Source organism: Physella acuta, unplaced genomic scaffold (genome assembly GCF_028476545.2).
Source record: "Physella acuta isolate Inbredline_101_S28 unplaced genomic scaffold, ASM2847654v3 ptg001819l, whole genome shotgun sequence".
Lineage (NCBI taxonomy): Eukaryota > Metazoa > Mollusca > Gastropoda > Physidae > Physella > Physella acuta.
Window position 1 is genome coordinate 25001 of NW_026733329.1, and position 21069 is coordinate 46069.

Here is a 21069-nt window from a genome sequence, read left to right on the forward strand (position 1 = left end):
TGAATGAATACTTTGACCGGCCCACCTTGGCGCCTCCAATAATTATTTTAAACCACATTTGGAGAATTATCGGTCACTACTATCCTTGTGTGATAATCGGAGAAAGACAAAAATTTGGTTTGTTTTGTGCCTTTTTAATTATGTTGCTTTTTGCCTTGCTAATCTTAATTTACTTGATATCCAGCATGTCATTATTAGTGTTGTACAATCGAATTGTATATACTTTCAACTAACATAGATCATTTCTTAAAATTAGGTTTTGTGTTGAGTATAGGCATAAGTTAGAAACTCTTACCATTTTATATTATTGAAACTTGTATAATTGTTTTACATAAAATTAAAAAATAAATTCATGATTGTTTGATTTTTTTATGTAATAAGATTTTTTAATTTTGTGACTGGTAATCAGGTATGGAGCTTTCACAAGATGCTAACAATCGACTAAGACTTTTTGAAAAAGCTGCTGTTGATACTTACTTGGCTCAGAAGTTTGTGAACGAGAGAGAATTTTTAGACAACAGAGTAGCAACAACTGCAGAAAGGTAATTTGACTTCCATTATTAAAAAAATGGTTATAAGCTGACCATATAAAATAATGTTCAAATGGGCAACAAATCTATTTTTAAAAACATTTTGAGGTCTAGACCCCACCTACATGTCATCATTCAATGTACGTACATTTATCAAATGAAAATTGTATAATTATAACCTGGGGATATGAAGACCCCCATTTCCTGTTGTTATTTTTTTGTTTCCTAATCACTGAGTAAATGATGTTCATTAGCCTGGAGTTAAAAAGATCACATAGTTTATTTTTTGTCCCCTAACAGGCTGGAGCATTTGATGGCTGACCTCCAGATGGTCAAAGAATACATCCAAAGAAGCCAGTCCTTGTGTGAGAAATGCAAAGATACCTCATAATCTGTGACTTTCAAATTATATATAATCTGTGATCTTCTCAGTAGATTTTTATATTTATTTAAAGATCTTTTTCCAAATCAGTGCTATTTATTTTTAAGCAGTTGTTTATGTAACCAAATCATTTATTTAATCAAATCATTGCTATTTTGTTGTAAGCTGTTTTTTATGTAACCTAAGTTCAACATGGAAACGATTGTGTGCTTTCACGTGGTTATAATTAAAATTTGTATATCCAATGCAAAAAGAAAGCATAATGCATTTAATAGTTTAACAAACACCCTATTGGTATTTACTTAATCAGGGACGACAAATGTCAAAACATGATGCCCATTAATTATGCAGAGGATATTCTCTACACATTATTTTTATCACCAATTACTTCTTAACCTTTTGAGCATATTTTTTTACTAATAAATGTGTATTATATTATATTTTAAAACAATTTTTAAAAATAGCTATGCATCTTTTATTAATACTTAAGCCTACAAATGTACATAAAGTGTTTTAGTGTTTTCATATCAGAGGTCCTATATGCTAATGATGCTACTCACATAAAAATTAAAAGGTTTGTGATTCTTCAGAACTATTTTATCCTTCTGAAGTATATGAAGTATATTTAAATTCATTTAAAAACAACAGCCAATGGGTTTTGGTTATTACAAAACAATGCAACCATTTGTTTATGTCAATGTTTATTTTAAAACTACTGTTTGCAAAAATTTAAAATCAGTTTTTTTATTACAGTACTTTTAATATAGACAACATACAAATGAGCATCAATCAGTTTTCAAACAGTGATAAAACAACATTCATGTACACATTTTTTAAGCTGAGGCAGAAATATTCTGATATAAAAAGTTATTTATTTTTAACAATGCAGTTAAATGGGTTTTTTTTTTAAATATATTCTTTTTCTGACAAAAATTGTATAAATAAAAGATTTTAAAAAGATTTTTCCTATTACTATGTTTTAAAATAATATAAAGTTATATCAGGTGTTTAAATAACTACTCAATGACTAACTAAACTATAACAAGAGTGGTCAGGGGAAATGTTTACTAATTTGTACATTTGATCCAACATTTTTAAAAATGGTATATTTGATAGTACATTTCCAAACAGATGTAGTATTTTCTGAACATTCATTGATTGAAAGTTAGATCAGATTAGCCAAACATCACCAATTGTCAGGTTCCACAAAGAGCTTCTCAGCATCTTTCTTTTCTATATCAGTAGAAGCAGCTTCTGAAAGATAGATTATTCAGCAATTATTTTTAACATATTTTTTTATCTAAGTGTGAAAAGATTTGTGTTGTAAATGGCAAGGCAGGAGAAAAGTGGATGCCACCATGTGCAATACTTTTGTCCAGATGTGGTATAACTGGGGGGGGGGGGGGGGGAGAAGAACCATGGACGGTGCTTTTGTCTAGATAAAGGAAGTAGCAAATGATGACTTCAATACATCTGTTTTAAGGAAGGGATAAAAATATGCCATGGAGTTCATATATTAAATTTTTTTCTAAAGTTGACTTTAAGCCTCACTTAAAATTCCTATGTGAAACAAAGTGTCAATGACAGAATGCCCACTTATGGTAACTTTTCTAATGAAAATACTCATAACAAGACAAGTAATTGACTACCTGCGGATCTGTTCTGAATATGACTGTTGGTGATGTTGAGGTCAGAACCCTCAATACTTGTTTCCAGAGATTCATCTTCTTCCATGATCACAGGATAAGACCTAATTTAAAAGAAAATATGGCTTTATAATTTTAAACTACTTTACACAATACCTTTCTATGCAATGGTTTGGCCACAGTAACAGTTTCACTGTGTGTACCTGTGCTTGACAAATAAATCTTGCAATAAAATTCTAATCTTTAGTTGATGACACGTGTCATGTAAAGTTTATTATAAAGATTTTTTTATTTCTTTTATTTTCTGCTATTAAGATCTAGTAACTAAGAAACTTAAAAGTAAAATAGTAAGGCAAAAAATTAGTAGCATTTTAATTCTATTCATTCCATTTTTTAAAATTAAGTCAACAGCCCTGAAAATTAAAATCTCTAAATGATTATTAAATTATTTAAATGCCACTTATAATTGGCTCTTAGGTATGAAATCATAGCACACCAGTGCCCTTCGGTCATCTGGTTCACCAAGTATTCTCTAGTACTTAATACTTATTATTTATTTTATTATTGATCAATTATTGATCAACCACAGTTACCGCTTTTATTTGTGTTTGTACATGTCATTTAGTTGCTTAGGTTGTTTAAATTTGAGAAAATATTGAAAACTTTTTTTTTTGACACATGGCAAACACTAACCATACTTACTCATTACACAAAGACTTCCGTTTGATCTTATTTGGTATGTCTGAATCATTAAGCTGCAGCTTCCTCTTGTTATGTGGCGGTGTAGGTGAGGAGGCAGGGGGTGTGGTTGCTAATGCTGACCATCGCATGTTTTTGCTGCGGTGATGGAATGCGTAAGACACAACATGATATGTGCTGGCACTTTGGGACAAAGCTTTTAGAGCTGAAAAAAAATTGAACACTTTAATACAACATATATATTTCCAATTCAGTTAAAACATTACAAAAAAAGAATCATTAACCTATACCATAACGGAATGATACATAGTTTCTGTAAGTTTTTGTAAGTAGTAATATTTTACTTGCCAAGTTTAGCATTTTCTTTTTTATAAAGTGATACATAAGCAGATGTGTCAGTGAGCCAAGATATTTGAATATTTCCTGAAAAAAAAAGTTAAAATTTCCTTACTTTGGAATTGGAAAGGCATCTTTAAATTTAAAAAAATTATAATTACAGATCAGAGATGACAGCAAGAGTCACAATTTATGAACCTACCATAAGGTTGAAAGAGAATATGCAAGTCAGATGGTCGCCATTCTTTAGGAAATGTTACATGAAAAATATGGTCTCTATTGACTTCCACTATAACAAAAGCGTATATAAATATTAAAATTTGTATGTGTACTAAAAAATATTGCAAGAGATATTGGACACTTAAATTAAATATTAACTGAGTAATATTTGACGTTTATATATTGTTGTGAATTCTGTCCTTAAAACCAGTAAATTAAATTTAAAAAGATCAATAAATAAACATGTAACCTAAAAAATTACCAACAACTTACAATCTGGACCATCTAGGTTCAAGTATGGAATATCATTTATTCTCATCATGAACAACCTGTAATTTAAATAAATCAGTGTAAATTAACTTTTTCCAGTGTACCCTTTATCAACTTATTTTCAACCATTAAATAAAATCTGCATCCTATAAGAACTTAATTGTGCGTAATGCTAGATGAATTAAGTATTCTGATTTTTGTTTAAAATATTTTATTATTTATTTTGATGGGCAAGAAAAAAAATGTCTACTTGCTTGTTGATAAAAGGGTTAACAATATGAGATGAAGGGGGTGTAAAATAAACTGGAGGGCTTTGTAGGGTGCCTAGAAAAAAGCAAAGAAACAAATTAGAATATGCATTAAAATTAAAACTCATTTAGAATTGGAAACTGTACAAAGCTGATTTTTAAGCACAACTTAAAAATAATAGAACACAAATTTTATTCAATTTTAGCATAGATAAGACAAATTCTTTATATTTTAATAAAAACCATCAGTTCACTCTTAATTAGTTTTAAGAATAAAAAAACTTATTAAAAATGTGTATTTGTCATTACTGAAATTGAAAACAATAATTAAGAAGATGTAATGTTTGTTGTTTACTTACCCAGGTAATTAACCATTGTGGCAAAAGCAAAACCTGTTATATAAGCATCATAGCCTGCCTCATGGAAGGCTCCAGCCCCATCTTCATAACGAATGAATCCTTCAGCTGTTTCTATTTTATGATTTAGACAAAATATTTGTCAATTTAATACTGATAATTAAATTTTATGACATCAAAAAACTTGTATCAGGATTATTTACATTTCTGATTACTGGTTGTAATAATTTTCTTAATTGTGTAAAAATTGAACTTATTAAAATAGATCAAAAAAAGGTGAAAAACATGGAATTACAATATTTATTAATATCAAGCTCTGAACAGACTGGATGGTTTTGAAGTGTACGTACCAACCTTGGCAGGTGTGAACGGCTTTGACATTAGTGTCTGTTTCAGCTCTTCTAGTGATGAAAATCTTATCAGCTCCTGAGGGTTAAGAGGTATATTAATAATTGAGTAACACACTGAAAAAAATATTATTAAAATATTAAAATATATTTAAAATTTGCAGATGGGAAAATTCTCAAATTAACAGGACGAACCTGCAATGGTTGGGTGTTAGCCATTAGTTTTGTGTCAATCAATCTGAAAGAAAAAAGTCTTTTCAGGGAACACAAAATATATACAAAAAACAAACTTGATTCATCCTTAAATGCTTCAGCTTCCTTTTAAAAATGCACATTGAAAAATAAAATAATTTTAATAACTAATGGTCAAAGCTTTACTAAAAGAAGCTACCTGGGGAATACTGCTTTTACAACTGTCTTGAAATCACCAAGCATCTGTAGGTAAGTAGTTTGAGTTCTTAGTTAAGTGGTTAAAAATAATATCCAGGTAAAGGAAAGGGTTATAGCTTCAAAACAAAAATAAATACATCCAGTTCAAGAAGCTGTTAAAATGTAGCTAATTAAAGTATTTTTTACTGCATTAATAATTAACAAGTAAATTAAATCAGTTCCTATGAATGTATATTAACTTGATACACATGACATTACTGCTTGGGAAAAGCAGACAATGCTTACCTCTGGAAGACGGCACTGAAACTGATCAACAGCATGTATTACATCAAGAAACATATTGTGTCCGACCACAAGTTTGCCCTGAAAAGTTTAGGAAAAACACAAATTTCTATCAACTATAGTTAAAAATTGATCAAACATGATTTACATTTAAATGCTTAGTTTTAGGTAAATGTGTCAATATCTACTTACTGATGCTGCGATTGCCTTGATAACTTTTGAAAAGCCTACTTGTATATCCAGCTCCATCTGTGTCAATTATAAGTCAACTTAAAATAGTTGAACTAAATTATGTTTTAATCTAACTACTTAAACCCTACTTTTAAAAGGAGGAACTAACCTTTTCTAGTGCCTGCTTATCCTGATCTTTTTTAAATTTATCTTCAACATTTTTTGTTCTGTGCACTTCCATGTATCTCTCTTTTTTCTCTCCTGTCTTTGTTTCTATTTGTATCAGTGGAAATCTAATATGAATGGAATTATACACTTCCTTAAATAATGAATACATCCATAGTAGTAAAATAAAGCAAAGTGAAGTATAACAAATATACTAATCATTTGAAGCATCCCAAATAATTCAGTGCACAACTTCTTAAAAATGTAAGGGTTAGCCATTTAAAAAGAAATTTTAATTTATAAATCTTACTTTTCTTCAACTGTTTGAAAAATGAGTTTTCTTTGAAATGCATTACAGGGTGGTATTATGAGTGGTTTTTCCTCCTCAGAGTTCAAATATTCAGTTATGTTTTCACTGCAGATAAGAGCATGTCATGGCTACGTAATATCTCTACTCGGCATAGTAATAATTTAACTTTTAAAAAACAACAACAGGAAACTCTAGCATACCATATGTTAATTAGAAATATTTTCTGATCATCAGGGATAGGAACAAGTCCTTTCTTAGCGCTGTTACTGTTGTGATTACTATCTCCATCTGCTAAGATCTTGTTAGCTTCCTCATGCTTGCGGCCTAGGTCAGCCTTTAGTTTAGCCTCATCATCAAGTGTTAGGTAAGGAATACCTGATTTCATAATTGTAAACAATTACCTTAAATTCATTTTGAAATACACACTAAAATAGATATGCAATATCACAACATATTTAAAACATAAAAATTGACAGATTAACAGCTTAATAAAACAATAATCAAAACAATTTCAATGTCATAAGTTTTTATGTTTTCTCTAAAAATTTCAAATGATCAAATATTTTTTTTCTCCCCATATGAAATTAACTATAGGACATTATTTTTGTTTAAATTATAAAAGAAAGAGTTTGTTTACCTTCTTTAAATAGCTTGTTAAAATCAAAACCTTGTGATGCCAGAAAATCTATGCTAGAGCTCTGAGAAAGGAAAGAAATAATACATATTAGATTATCCTAATAGTAATCCCAGGGTTTTATATTAGGGTGAAAAATGCCATTTTCTAAGAGATACAGCGTGCATTTTAGGATGGTTTATCAGAAAGCATATTGAAAAAAATTAATTAATTAGCTTATTTGAACAATTTTTTTTTATTCGTCATTTATCTAGCTTTAAAAATATGTCTTAATCACTAAATACTTCAAAAGAAGATGTCTAACAACCTGCAAAGGAGATATACTGTTACTAAGTTGACTTAAATAGCCAAATATCAATAATGAGAAGATGTTAAGAAGACAAGTAAATTAATGTTTTTTATTTGTTCAGGCTAACAGACCAACAGTACTGATTTTCTAGAAAATGTTAATAGTTTAATTTTCAATAGCTCTGTTACATTTGACCTTACAGGTAATCTCTTGGGTTTATTGTGCAATGTATCAATTCTTGCCCAACCTGTGATCTAGATCTGTATGAGATAAGGAGCCAATAATCAATAATACCTGACAAAGAAACCTTCTGTCAGGTGCATGTCTGGTGTAGGGTCTTGGAAAAATGTAAAAGTTATAAGGCTTTGCTTCATATCTGAGGAGAAAAAAAGTTTGGTAAGATCAATTATGTGTTAAACTTAAGTATAAATTATTATAAGTATAGAGATTCTTTTCTTTTTTTTAAACAAAAATTTAATAGCAAGGCAAAAACCAGTTTAAAACAATATTTTACTTCTGTTTATCTTGATCTGCTTTAAAAGTACACAAACCAAACTGTATAAGTAGAAAATCAGATGCACCCTGAAAAATGTTATCATATTATTAATATCCATGATTTTTTTTTCTTTTCTAAATTTTTAAATTATTATACACATATATTATATTAACAATAAACAACTAAATCTTAAAGCATATACTATCAACATGTTTTGATTAATATGCTTAATAATTACTTTAAAATTACTTTACACAATACTTCAGATGCTTCAAAAGATTTACAGATGTTAAATACGTATTTGCAAAAACAGCAACAGCAAATCAAAATTATAACATTAAATACTCATTTCTACATATGAAGTGCACTGAAGTATTTTTTCAAAGTCTTGAAAAGATACTAACATTTCTTATTTTGTTGTAGCGCTCGACTAAGGTGTCAAAAGGAGCTGGAGGTCCACATTCGCCAGAATCTAAGCCTGTAAGACAATTGTAACATTTAATACTTAAATTAGTTCATTACATTTTCTGCTCTTTTATTCTGTTTAAACCCCTAAGTTTGGAATGTTAGTAGAAATTACCAATGCATGTTCATGATGATTATTGATTTGACTCAACTTGGTTGTAATCTAAAAATGAGATATAACAAGTAAAATCCCTTAACAAAACCTAACAATTAATACAGTATTTAGTGCTTGGTTAAAATAATCTTTCTGAACAATTGTTCAGCAACTGCAGTGAGTTTACAAATGTCATTGTAACAAAACATCGGAAAACTGGCAAGGTTAGAACCATGAGAATCTCTGCATACCTAAACAGTTACATCTTTTCAACAATTTGATTTCTACTGCTCATCAAATTCATGTACTAAGTCCTTATTGATTTTATATTTTATAAGAAAACACAAAAAAAATTTTTTATTAATAATAATGCAATTACTATTGACTTAGTATAAGTTTTAATGTTTTGGGGTAGGCCTATTTAAATAATTTAATAAAAATAGTTATGGAAACAGCTGGCAACACAGTATACTGGAGGAGGCTGAAAGGATAAGACTGAGCTAGGAAAAGTTGAAAGGAGTAGCAGGAGATCATAGACTTCATAGGAGAGTAGAGAACTTAACCTCAAGGAACAATAAACCGGGAGTGATCTCCCCTAAACTTTCTCGAATATTCTTATATAAAATAACAGGGGATGGGAACTCGGGCTATAGACATGATTTTTAATCCATTTTAAATACTTAAAGTTTTAAAAATAGAATAAAATCTCGTAGACAAATTAATTGCACACCAAGTGAACGCGAAATAAAAAAGCGCATAATAGTGCGCAATATTATTAGTACTTTTAAAATTTACATTAGTTTTATGAGAAATCGGAAGTAGCGTAAATTACTACTTCCGGTCAACGGAAATTACTCAAAATTTAACAGAAGGTAGAGAATTAGATCTTTTACTTACATGTAAAATTTCATGTATCTATCTGAAATAGTACTCAAGTTATAGGCTTTTGAAAAATTCAAAGTAGAAAAAGTACCACTTCCGGTTGTTGATACGGATCTACGATTTTGATATAATACTTATATAAGAAATTTCATCAACCTAGCTGTAACGGTACTCAAGTTATCGTGTTTACACACAAACACACAGACATACGGACAAGATTGCAAAATTATGTTTTTCCGTATCAGTGAGGTGTAAAACGTCGAGATTTGTAAAAATCTCGATTTTTTTTTTTGCACGATTACAATACTTTCTCTATACTACGTATATACGAGAAAGTAAAAAAGGGAAAAAAAATGAAGATGAAAGTGTGCTACAGCTAGCAATCGGAGGTGATCATAGAGAGTAGAGAACTTTAACTTTTTAAATTATTATTTTAAAAAAATGAAGATGAAAACAGTGTGCTCCAGTTAGCAATCTGCCATTCATTTTCTATTACTATTTTTGTGCTTTTTTTTTTTTTATATTTTAGGCTCTTTTTAGATTGCATACAACTATAGTAAGTTTTTTTGCAGAATGATAGCAGCCCTAGATCCTACCCGAAACAAGATGGAGGTAAAATGTGAAAGTAGTATATGAAATAAATACAAAATAAAGAAAAATTTTGAAATAAGGTTGTCTCACCTGTAAATTCACCATCAATTGCTAGGAAACTGCAATCTTCTATTGATTTTATGATGTTGTCCAGTTCTTCATTAAAATCTAAAAAAAAAAAAAAAATTAAAAACAGTGTATTTAAGATCTGACCATAGAATCTACATCTACCACACACGCTACAAAAGGGGCATGTGAAGCAGAAATTTAGCATGGCCCATTTTTCAAAATGAAGTTGTTGCAAAATATTTTTAAAAATGTATCAATTTAGATGTAGACGTGTAGGTCTACAATTTGTCCAAAAATCAACATTGTACTAAAATAACATCTAGCCTCATTAGGATGACAAAAGTAAAAAAAGTCAATTAACACATTACAGACAGATCAGGACTTTAAAACTTGGGTGTCTGAGTAGTGAATCTATTCATCCCCTCCAACATAATTAAGTATAATTGTCAACTGGTTATGCGCCATTCAGGCCATTGATTTCAGCCTGCTTTTCTTTTTGGATTACCTTCCATAGCCTTTGTCCAACCAACTCAACCACGCTGACCACTAAAGTATATGTATGTGGAAATGATTTTTGTTTTTGGATATTTTGACTTCGACATTAGTTATATTAATTTTAAAGTAGTCACAGTATGTAGGTCACGTTGCCACCATTGTTATATTTTGTCATCCCACTGCCGGCTTTTAGTTCTGATGCATTAACAACAACATTCTTATGTAATGTGCAAACAAATCTTATTGTTTTGAAAATATTTTAATACACCTATCTTTGATTTTTTTCAACTCTAGTTCTAGTTTTGCTTTGAGTGCTCAAGCCATTTACTTTAGATTTCTGACTATGTAGGTCTTTCATTCAATTTATTTATATAAAACATTGCTTTAGAAACATTTCCATATTCGCGCATCATCACACTCACAGTTTTTTGGGTTTAGGGGAGGAAGCCAACACAAAAATATACTTTCTGTATTATATTTGCTCAGTTCAACAACATATACCTACAAGTTCTAATTAACTTCTATATATCATTCTAGCTAAACTCTACAAATATGAACAAAATACAACGGCAAGTAAAATAACTATGCTAATTTATTCAGGTTTACCATGACTTATCACAAATGGCCAATGCAAAAACAAGGGGATTCCACCCCTCACAAAAAATGTCACTAAAAAAACTATTTGACAGTATTTGAGCTAAATCTAATGACTAATAGACAGAAAATATTTTTAATTTTGTTTTCATATAATATATATTATAGTATTATATATAGGGGCCTATAGGCCTATATGTTGATATATTATAAATTATAATCTATTATTTAAATATATTAGGCCTAGGCCTATATTTATAATTTATATTACGGCAGGGGCCTAGATCTAGAGATGAGCTCTACAAGATCTAATTTTGGTAAAATCACGATATCGCGGTGTAAATTATCCGGTGATTTTTTTTTTAGTTTTGTAAACATTCGTTACCGTAAACCATAGTTTATTTGACTGTTGAAATAAAAATAAAGTCATGTGCATTAAATTAATGTTTTACCTTAATTTAAAGTTTAATTGACAGAACATTAGTAACAATTAGTAAATTTAAATATTATTAATAAAGTCGAGTGTAGATCTAGTAATAAATGCTTTTTTTTTAAGAAACAGAAAAAAAACTTGCAGAAGATCTGCAACTACTAGCTCTAGGTAGAGCTAGTAAAATAAGACGATTAGATTTACTAAAGTTAAAAGTAGTAAGAAGAACTAGAACAATGTTTAGTAGCAGCACAAATTAGAATATACACTTATTTATTATTATTTAAAATAATTAGAAATACAAAATATCAAAATAATTAGGCCTAGCAAAACAGTAGGCCTATTTAAAATGCAACTAAAATCAATCCATGTACATTTTTAAACATTATGTATTAAAAATAATATAGCGGCAAATAAATGATGGTTTACAGTATTTTCGGTGGTTTCCGGAATGGCTCGGCAGACTATGCCATGGTTTTACTGTTCTTTACTGCTGTACAATTTTTTATTCCAGAATAATAAAGGACGCTACTTTATATCGTGATTTTACCCTAATACTATTATAATGATTTTTGTGTTTTTACCAAAATCCCATTAGGCCTACTCCTAATGCCTAATAGTATACTATGACTATGAAAGTATGATATGAAGAATGATTGTGTAAAAAAACAACACAACTTTGAACTCAGAACTGTGTGCTTACTCTGCTTAGTTATTTCCATGCTTGTAATTTTTAAAACTTAACAATACAATGTTATACTTCGGTTGCAGATATTGATGTAGACATGTAATCTAGAAAAATCTATACAATATCGAAGCTAGGCCCTAGAATCTAGCTGTTTCTGATAAAGACTGATAGATTTCTAAATCTGTTGTATTGTTTGCATTGTTAAATGTTCCTTTTCGTATTCGTTTCGGTAGATCCAAATATTTGCCAGATAAGAAGATAGAAATAACAGCAAAACCAGCTGTTAAAAAGAAATGTGACTATTGTCATGTAAACTCCGGGAATGTGTATTATTTGGGGCACGCAAATCTTATAGACTTTAATATAGAGTCTATAGAGTTACTTTTTACAGTATGGAAAGCCACAATAAGAGCCAAAAGATTATAGCAGTATAATAGATCTTTCTAGCAAACATACAATCTATGAAACAATATGAATATTCAGTAACACATTATATTCTGATCGCATCTATAATTTAGATCTAGATCAAAATGCACTGCTTTCGGATCGCATTTTAATTTTGAATGTAGTTGGATTAGGGTGATGCGATGCAAAATATTCAAGTTAGATAAAAAAAAGACCAGATAAAAAAAAACAGATAAAATAATTATGCCAAAGCTAATTAAAGACAATTGGATCGACGAAGCGATCGATTGAGTTAGTGACGGAACGACTAAAATGACCAAGAAAAGTCTGTCTGTCTGTTTGTTCTTTATTACTTACTTCAAATGATCGCCATGAAACTGGGGAATTTATGAGACAACACCCCGAGAAGGTTACTTCGAAATAGAAAAAAAACAATTTCGGGCCCCAGGGGCTCACAAGGAGTCCCGAATGGCCCAAAGAATTAAGAAAAAAAATCAATTTTGGAGGGGCTGCGCTTCGGCAGGGTGCGATTTAACGCCCCGGGTTCCTTTGCGAGCATTTATTTTAAAGAGCACAATACGATAGGTTCACGGTGGCTCATTACATTCGATTAATACGCAGAACTGCGGTAGGCCTAGTACGTTACAGTGGTTCTCCAGAGCGCCCCGCGACCGAAATCAAGAAACATTTGGACAATGCGATGTGGTATTGTCCAATGTACACGTCGGGCTTATATAGGCATATATATATATATATATAGGCATATATATATATATATAGGCATATATATATATATATATATATATATATATATATATATATATATATATATATATATATATATATATACACATATATTATGATATATATATATTATTGCAATCAAACATAGTTTTTAATTAACTGCACAAATTACACAGCCTACATCCCCACATTAATTTTAAAATTCAAAGCCATTATATTCTAGTCTACGTTACTAGATCTAGACTCTAGATCTAGATCTATATTCAATAATAATTCCACACAAACTTTAGGGAAAAAATACCACTTTCATATGTGTGATTTTTTTTTCAAAATAAATAGATCTAGAATCTATTTAGATCTATTTAGATCTATATATTTTGATAAATATAACTAAAATCTATCGATTTATTTCTTTTTTTTATATTCCGATCTCTTCTGTTATTTTATGTAGTATCTGCATAGTTGGTTTTTAGTAACAAGTTGTTTTTCATAACCTAAAATGTGATTGGTTATTAGAGCGACCTCTTGGCCGTATCTAACACACCAACGGCCCAAGGGCCTTCAGGCATGCATTACACTACACCATCAACACACAGAAACTAAAGTAATCATTTTTTAATAGATCTAGTCTTGTTGTTGCACGATCTAGAGTCTAGATCTAGATCTAATTTTTAAAATCGCATTGACAAATTTATTCACTTCTTTTTAAAAATAAGCGGCTAATACTAATAGTAATAGTGTTATTTTATGTAGGCCTACCGAATCACGGCCTTCTTTTTAATTTTACATTACAAGTAACAATGAATAAATCAATAGAAATCCTAGTCTACAACTTTTGTTTGACACGGCTGAGCTGAGGCCTAACAAAAAAAAATTGTTCATGACTTCGGCCTAGATCTATAAATTTCTAGATCTAGATCTATAATCAAAGATCTAGAAATCTAGATTAGATCTAGAGATCTAGATCTAAAAAGATCTAGATCTACAAGTTGGTGTAATTTCCCAATTTGTTTAAATCAGACAAGTCAAATGAAAGAATGTGTGTGTTATAAACTGTTATATATTATATATATTCGATGATTACTTATTTACTATATAAATAGCAGCCATCTGTAAGTTAGAGTGGTTTCCCCTGAATCTCTAACTAATTTAACTATAATTTACCAAAAAAAAACCCACTGAAACTAGATGGCTGCTGCTAAAGTAAATGAGCTTAGTTGCATCTGATGAAAACATCAATAGTTTTCATTTTTTACTGAAAAGTTTATAGACTTAGTTACACATACTTGCGAAATAGCACTAAAAACACTTAATTTATGACGTCTGAAGAACATTAGATAAGGCCTACTACAGAAGAGAAAAAAATTAGCTAGGCTATAATAAGTTGGGTTTATTGTACAGTAAGAATAAGTTGATCATCTCTTAGGCCTACTTTTTAAAAATTTAATATTTTTAGACCTATTTAATTTTTTTTTCAGTCTGCATTTTGTTATCCTGAGCATAGATTATGGTGTAACTTTTGCCATAAGTGCAATAACATTGCAACCAGGTTGGTAGAAAATTAAGGATATATATCATAAAGGGGTATTTAAAAACCTTTTTAATGTTGTTGAAACTATTTTTTATATAAACTTGCCTAAATTAAAATCATGAATATTAAGGCTAACATATTTTTACTGTTCCAATAATTGGTTTAATGAAGCTGATTTTAAACAATTTATGTATCAACAGATGCAACAAGCCATGATTTCAACTATTTGATCACAAACAGCTTTCCAGTTGCCTAACCCAAGTAGCTCACATTACTAAAACTATACAGCTGACTAGTGCTTTCGTATGATGTTTCAAACAAGAATAAAGCTATGAAGTAAACCTTTTTACCAAAAGACAGGATTTAGACAGTATCGGAAGTGTTGGTGTAAAGTTTCCAAATGTTGAAAGGTTCAGGGAAAAGACTTTATAAATTCAGCCAAAAAATGGTTGGGACATTAATAAGACGTATTTCTTCAAACTCAGATTTTTCTAGGTATGTTTTCTCACATAAAATGTACTAAAGTTTTTCATATTTCCTGTTACCACACCAAATTCCATTGTGTATTTTTGCACTTGGTTAAACATTTAAAAATATTTCTTGACAGATTAAAGAATAGACGTGCAAAACCTGGTGAGCAATATCAACCCACTGATGTAGAGCATCTAGCCAATGTTATTTCACATGGGGTTTGTAATTATATTGAACATTATCAGCTTACTACATTTAAGGCATATTCATTTAGTTATCTTCATTATAAAATCCCATAATCCTCTGAGATGGATATGAGTTTTAGCATTCATAAAAAAACTGCCTTTTACTTTCTCATATACAAAGTATAGAGGAAGTATGTTAATCGTGCAAAAAATCAAAATCCATATTTTCATAAATCTCACTGTTTTACACGTCCCTGAGTTGGAAAAACTTAGTTTTGCTATTTTGTCTGTGTGTATGTATGTATGTCGGTGAACACGACAACTTGAGTACTGTTACAGCTAGGTTGATGAAATTTCATATATAAGTATTATATCAAATTTGTAGTTCTGTATCAACTTTTCTGTCATTTCCAGTAACTGAAAGAGGAACTTATTCTACTTTTGGTTTTTCAATAGCCTTTAACTTGAGTACTGATTCATATAGAAATACAAAATTTCACATACAAGTAAAAGATCTAATTCTCTGCCTTTGTTCAAATTTTGAGTAATTTCCTTTGACCGGAAGTAGTACTTCAGCCTTATTTTCTATGTTAAATTAAACCATATGAATTTATAATGTACTAATATTCTGCACTATTATACATACATTGTTTGCTGTTCACTTGGTGCGCAATTCTTTTTTCTACAAGATCCTATTCTATTTTTAAAAGTTCAAGTAATTAAAAATTGATTAAAATAGTGTTATATAAGAATATTTGAGAAAGTTTAGGGGAGATCACTCCCGCTTTATTGTTTTACAAGCTAATTGTTGCTTTGTTCACCAATTAAAGATAGTTTGACATCTTTTTAATACAATTTTTTAGGTTTGGATTCTCCCAAGTGTGCTTGCCCTAGTTTTTATGGTCTGTGTTTCTGTTAATGGACTCCAACTAACCACAACATTGTTATATGGTACAGCCCTGGTACTTCTGTTCACCACCTCAACTATTTTTCACATACTGTCTTACACTGGACAATTTCCGTAAGTAAATTCAAGTATTTTTTTTTTTAATCTTGCTTTAGTAATTATCCTTCTTACTGAAAACCGGTGCAATGCTATATAGATAGTTCCTGATTTACTTTTTTTTTAACTAAAGTATTCATTACTATAAAAAAAATCTCATATAAAATAACTTAAATTTATTAAATTATATAATGCAAAAAGAAGGTTGCCTGAGGTCAGTTGGTCAACAACCGAAAGTTAACTTGGATATATACTTGTATGAATAATCCAAAATAAAAAGTAAATCAAAGCAGCCATGAGGAAAGTTTTAATATAAATCCTATTATTTCAGTGACTGGAGAAGAACGTTTCATATTGGTGATAGAGCAGTTATTTATATATTTATAGCTTCATCATATACACCATGGTATGTTCCAACAGGCAATAACTGGCTTTTTTACTAATTTTATAACCTTTTTACCTTTAAGGCTTTATTTAAAGCTAACATTTAAAATTTTATCTTAATGCTTTAATCTTATACTTTTAGCAAGTTTTACTAGAGGCTGCAAATATGTTGGAGTAATGAAGTTTTTCATGAATGAAACTAACTTACTTAAGTGATGTGTAAATATTTTTTAAAGTTAAAATTATATTTACTCTATTGTAGGTGAAAATGTTAAGGGTGACTTATTATGACTTATGTTGAAAAGTGTATTGATCTTCATTCTTTTCAATGCCTTATATAGGTTGCTCCTGAAAGAATTTCATTCATGGTCCGAAGAGTTCTTGTGTATGGTTTGGGTAATGGCCTTGTTGGGGGTCACTTACGCATATCTGTATCATGAACGGTTAGTGTTAGTAGTTTTACAAACCATCCAGTGTATATTGGTATAGATATTTTAAATGTGGAGATGTCTAAATGAAGCACATGCTGATGTTTTCTTCCATTTCTCAGGTACAAGTTCCTGGAGATTACCTTTTATTTGATTATTGGTGTTTGTCCAGCTATCTGTATCATGGACATGGTCAGTCAATGTTTAACGTTTTAGCTTAATATTTTAAACATTAACTTTATTATGCTAAAGCCATCCCATTAATGCTGCAAACTAATCAACTCACATAAAAAAAAATATATATATATATATATATATGTATATATATAGAGAGAGAGATAATAATTTTCCTTTTATTTTTTTTATTTTTTTTCAGAAGGACATGTCAGGAATAGTAGAACTGAGTATTGGAGGTGCTATGTACATCTTAGGTGTAGTATTCTTTAAAATGGATGGAATAATACCATTTGCCCATGCCATCTGGCACTGCTTTGTCTTTGTGGGTTCCTTCTGTCATTTTGTTGCAATATGCACACATCTTCTTGGTGTCAATCTACCAGGATTTTAACAAAAACATTACTTAGGTTCAAGCTGCAGCTGAAATTTTTGAAAAGCACTTTTATGACTTCATTTTTTATAGCTATTAGCTTCTCATGTGTGTTGCTTGCTGTGAACACGTTTGTATTAGTTGTAGAATATATATTATTTGTAAAATACTTTTCATAGTTTTGGTATACATTTCTAGAAATAGGTAAAATAATCTTTTGGCCATTGCGTGTAAGTTGGTAGATTGAAATGATGCATTGTTTCAAAATCTAGCTGATGAAAAATCAGTTATCAAGAAACTTGTATTTGGCCTACATTTCTGCACACCAAAATATCTATCTCCATTTCCTACCCAGTGAACATTTGTACTATTTAGTTGTTTTTTGTTATGTTATAAATCAACAGAAACCAACCACTGCAGTATTTTAATGTGGAGGACAAAACTTACCTTTTGTACAACTTATTTACTTGCCCTACAGTCAAAAGAAGCCAGATTGTATTACATTTGTTACTTCATGTTAGTATGTTTGCTCAACATCCAAGTCAATATTTATATTGGTGTGACTCAATTCATTGTCTTTATAAGACAGAAAGTCAACTAATTTAAGTAATTAGGTTACAGTAAAGAAACATAATGATCCTGAATTCCTGTTTAGATTATTTTTTTTTTAAATAATAGAGACTTACACTACTTACAGAAAAGAAGTATTTTAAAGTAACATTTCTTAAATAATGACTTAATATTGTAAAAAATTATATTGTCCATTTTATTGATATTAACAGTTCGAAATACATTGCATTAGTTGTGCTTGAAACTGAGTAGGCTATCATCATTTAGTTTGCCAGAAATTCCTATTGCCAGTTTTTCCATCATACAAAAATAGCCAGTGTTTTTTCTTTTACTTATGAACATCTGTGACAGTTAAATCATTCTTTATTTTATGTTGGTGCAATATACACAGATTTTGATGTCTGTGACAATCAAACTGATCTAGACTTTACATGTAGGTTTAAATATATTTTATATTGATCATTATATAGTGATGCATGTATGACATATTTTTAGAACCATCCCAGATTTTGTAATGGTGCTATCTAAAAACAAATTCTTGGTTTATTACTTTTAAACTCTTTAATCAAAATTCACATACATGTTCTTTTAAATATAGAGATGTGAGCATTTATTTTTCAACCTTTGCATATGCTTGGTGAATAGCAGCATTATGCCTCTTATACAAAATCAAAAATCAGTATATTTTTAAGTCCATGTAAACTTTTAAAAGTAGAGTAGAAGTAAAATAGTATTAATTATAAATTAAATAAAGGAGTATTTACTTGAGCTATAAGATTTATAGCTTTTTTTTTCAAGGCTGCAGTTTCTACATAACCATTGTATCATCAAATGGTCATCAAAAGCTTTATAAAAGAAGATAAATATTTCTATTTTTATAAATATTTTTTAAGCTATTTAACAGATTACCTCAAATGTCTATATAACAATAATCAATATCTTGAAAATGATAGATTAGTATTATTTGTTGTTTCTTTGCCTGCCAAAATAATAATTTTGTTAAAAGTATTCAACTATTCATATTGTATTCTAATTGTTAATTCAACATTTAGTGATGTTGAAAATTTTAGAAGTCCCCTATTTTCAGAAAGTGTTGTCAGAGAGTACATTTTGAAAGAATCACAAGAAGAAAATGCAATAAAACTTATTCTAAGATTTTTTAAAATGTCTAGTGAATTTAGTATCTGAGTATAAGATTTACACAGCCTTTTTAAAAAAAAATCTTTATCTGACATATTCTAGATATTATTACTACTACATACAAACCCATTTAAGTTAATCCAGTATTATTATCACTTGTTTATTTATAACTTAATTAATGAATGGAAACTTGACTCAAAGACACATTTAAAATAAGTTGAATTCCTTTTTTGAAAGTTTGTGCTCCCCTGTGACAAGTTGTAAAAACATTGTTACTTTGCATTATTTTTTTCAAATTTGACAATCCCCCCACCTCAGGTTAACAAGTTTCAGCAAAGAGGTTTTGAAACGCCCTAAGCATGACATCATTTCATTGTGCTGCTTATGATAATATTCTATTTAAGATAATACTAACACCATTTGTATAAGTGCATACTCCAGATTATAATTGTATAATAAAATGCTGTCTACCATTATGGAACTGGATCTGTGATAACAAATTGACATAGGACTAGAATAATAACATTCAACTGTTGATTTTATATATATATTAAATGTGTATATTTTGAGCAGTTTTAGTACATGTATACTTGTTTTTTCCTATCATAATATTCCTGTAAAGAGAATATAACCAACTTCAAAAATGAAACTGTATGTGTCAGAGCAATGACCTTGCTATAACTGCAGTATTTGGAACTAGAGAAAAGTTTGACCCTTTAAGAACTCATTATTTGCAGGCATCATGCAACCAAGTGATATTATATGTTTTACATTCCCTGTGATGTAAAAATTATTTTTAAAAATATCATCATATAATTTCATCAATCAAAATCAGTTCTTGCTTTTTATACCATTATTATTTTTTCTTTTTTAAATTTATATTGTAAAAGCTGTTGACACTAATCTTTGTAAATAATTTATTTATATTAATAAATGTGGATTTTAAAAGATGCATAAGTATGTTAATAACTAGATACTTAAAAACTGAGAACATAGCTATTTTATTATTTTTTAAATTGAAATGACAATTTTTTTTATTGAAAAAAAAAAGATGTTGCAGTTCATTACATGACATAAGTTTGTATTTTTGAACCTTTGGATTAATGGCTTTCCATTTATATTTTTAAAAAACCACAGAAACCACAATTAAACTATTTTTATTACAATTTATGGAAAACAAAAAAGTACAATAAACCATCCTTTTGTTTTCCATACATTGATACATTATGATTATCCAATATTTTTTGATGAGTCAGTTGTATTGTGATGTATAACATTTTAGAATAAAATTATAACAGTTTTTCTTTTAATTGACAATAAACTAAAATAAATAGTTGAATAAAATAAAATACTTATTACATTAAACTGATGATCAAACTTAATACACATATAAAGCAAGCACAAAACCCCATAATTTACATAATCTATGCTCAGGATTTTGTAACATTAAATACTTCTAAAAAAAATTTTTAAAGTACTTTATAATTTATAGAAGTTTTTGTATGTGTGCCAAAAATTACAATAAACTTTCTAGCACAAAACATAATTGTTCATTATGTTGTTTTTTGTACCTTTACTGTATC

At 29.3% G+C, this 21069-nt stretch overlaps 3 protein-coding genes across 3 annotated transcripts in view; 2 read left to right on the top strand and 1 right to left on the bottom strand.

The window, feature by feature from the left end:
* Positions 1-1424, top strand: part of LOC131930676 (transient receptor potential cation channel subfamily M member-like 2) — a 16097-nt gene extending 14673 nt beyond the window's left edge. The window contains exons 24-26 of the mRNA XM_059287261.1: positions 1-117; positions 410-542; positions 831-1424. The exon at positions 1-117 is cut by the window's left edge and continues 65 nt beyond it. Of these exons, the coding sequence (XP_059143244.1) occupies positions 1-117; positions 410-542; positions 831-921 (341 nt within the window). The 3' untranslated portion in view covers positions 922-1424. The remainder of the gene's footprint in view (positions 118-409; positions 543-830) is intronic.
* Positions 1425-1680: 256 nt separating this feature from the next.
* On the bottom strand, positions 1681-12384 carry LOC131930679 (poly(A)-specific ribonuclease PARN). The gene is made up of 22 exons (XM_059287263.1): positions 12094-12384; positions 9893-9970; positions 8175-8248; positions 7789-7856; positions 7569-7650; positions 6989-7049; positions 6552-6726; positions 6352-6456; positions 6046-6169; positions 5898-5954; positions 5709-5786; positions 5425-5468; positions 5229-5271; positions 5037-5112; positions 4690-4800; positions 4337-4406; positions 4086-4141; positions 3796-3882; positions 3606-3680; positions 3261-3462; positions 2562-2662; positions 1681-2166 (listed from the first exon to the last, which is right to left on the bottom strand). Exons 1-22 carry the CDS (start codon positions 12110-12112, stop codon positions 2099-2101), a joined length of 1854 nt encoding a protein of 617 aa, XP_059143246.1. The 5' UTR covers positions 12113-12384; the 3' UTR covers positions 1681-2098.
* A 1364-nt stretch (positions 12385-13748) lies between these two features.
* On the top strand, positions 13749-20796 carry LOC131930678 (monocyte to macrophage differentiation factor 2). The gene is made up of 9 exons (XM_059287262.1): positions 13749-13831; positions 14706-14776; positions 14959-15253; positions 15366-15447; positions 16278-16435; positions 16749-16823; positions 17143-17244; positions 17352-17421; positions 17606-20796. Exons 3-9 carry the CDS (start codon positions 15159-15161, stop codon positions 17795-17797), a joined length of 774 nt encoding a protein of 257 aa, XP_059143245.1. The 5' UTR covers positions 13749-13831; positions 14706-14776; positions 14959-15158; the 3' UTR covers positions 17798-20796.
* The last annotated feature ends 273 nt before the right edge of the window (positions 20797-21069 follow it).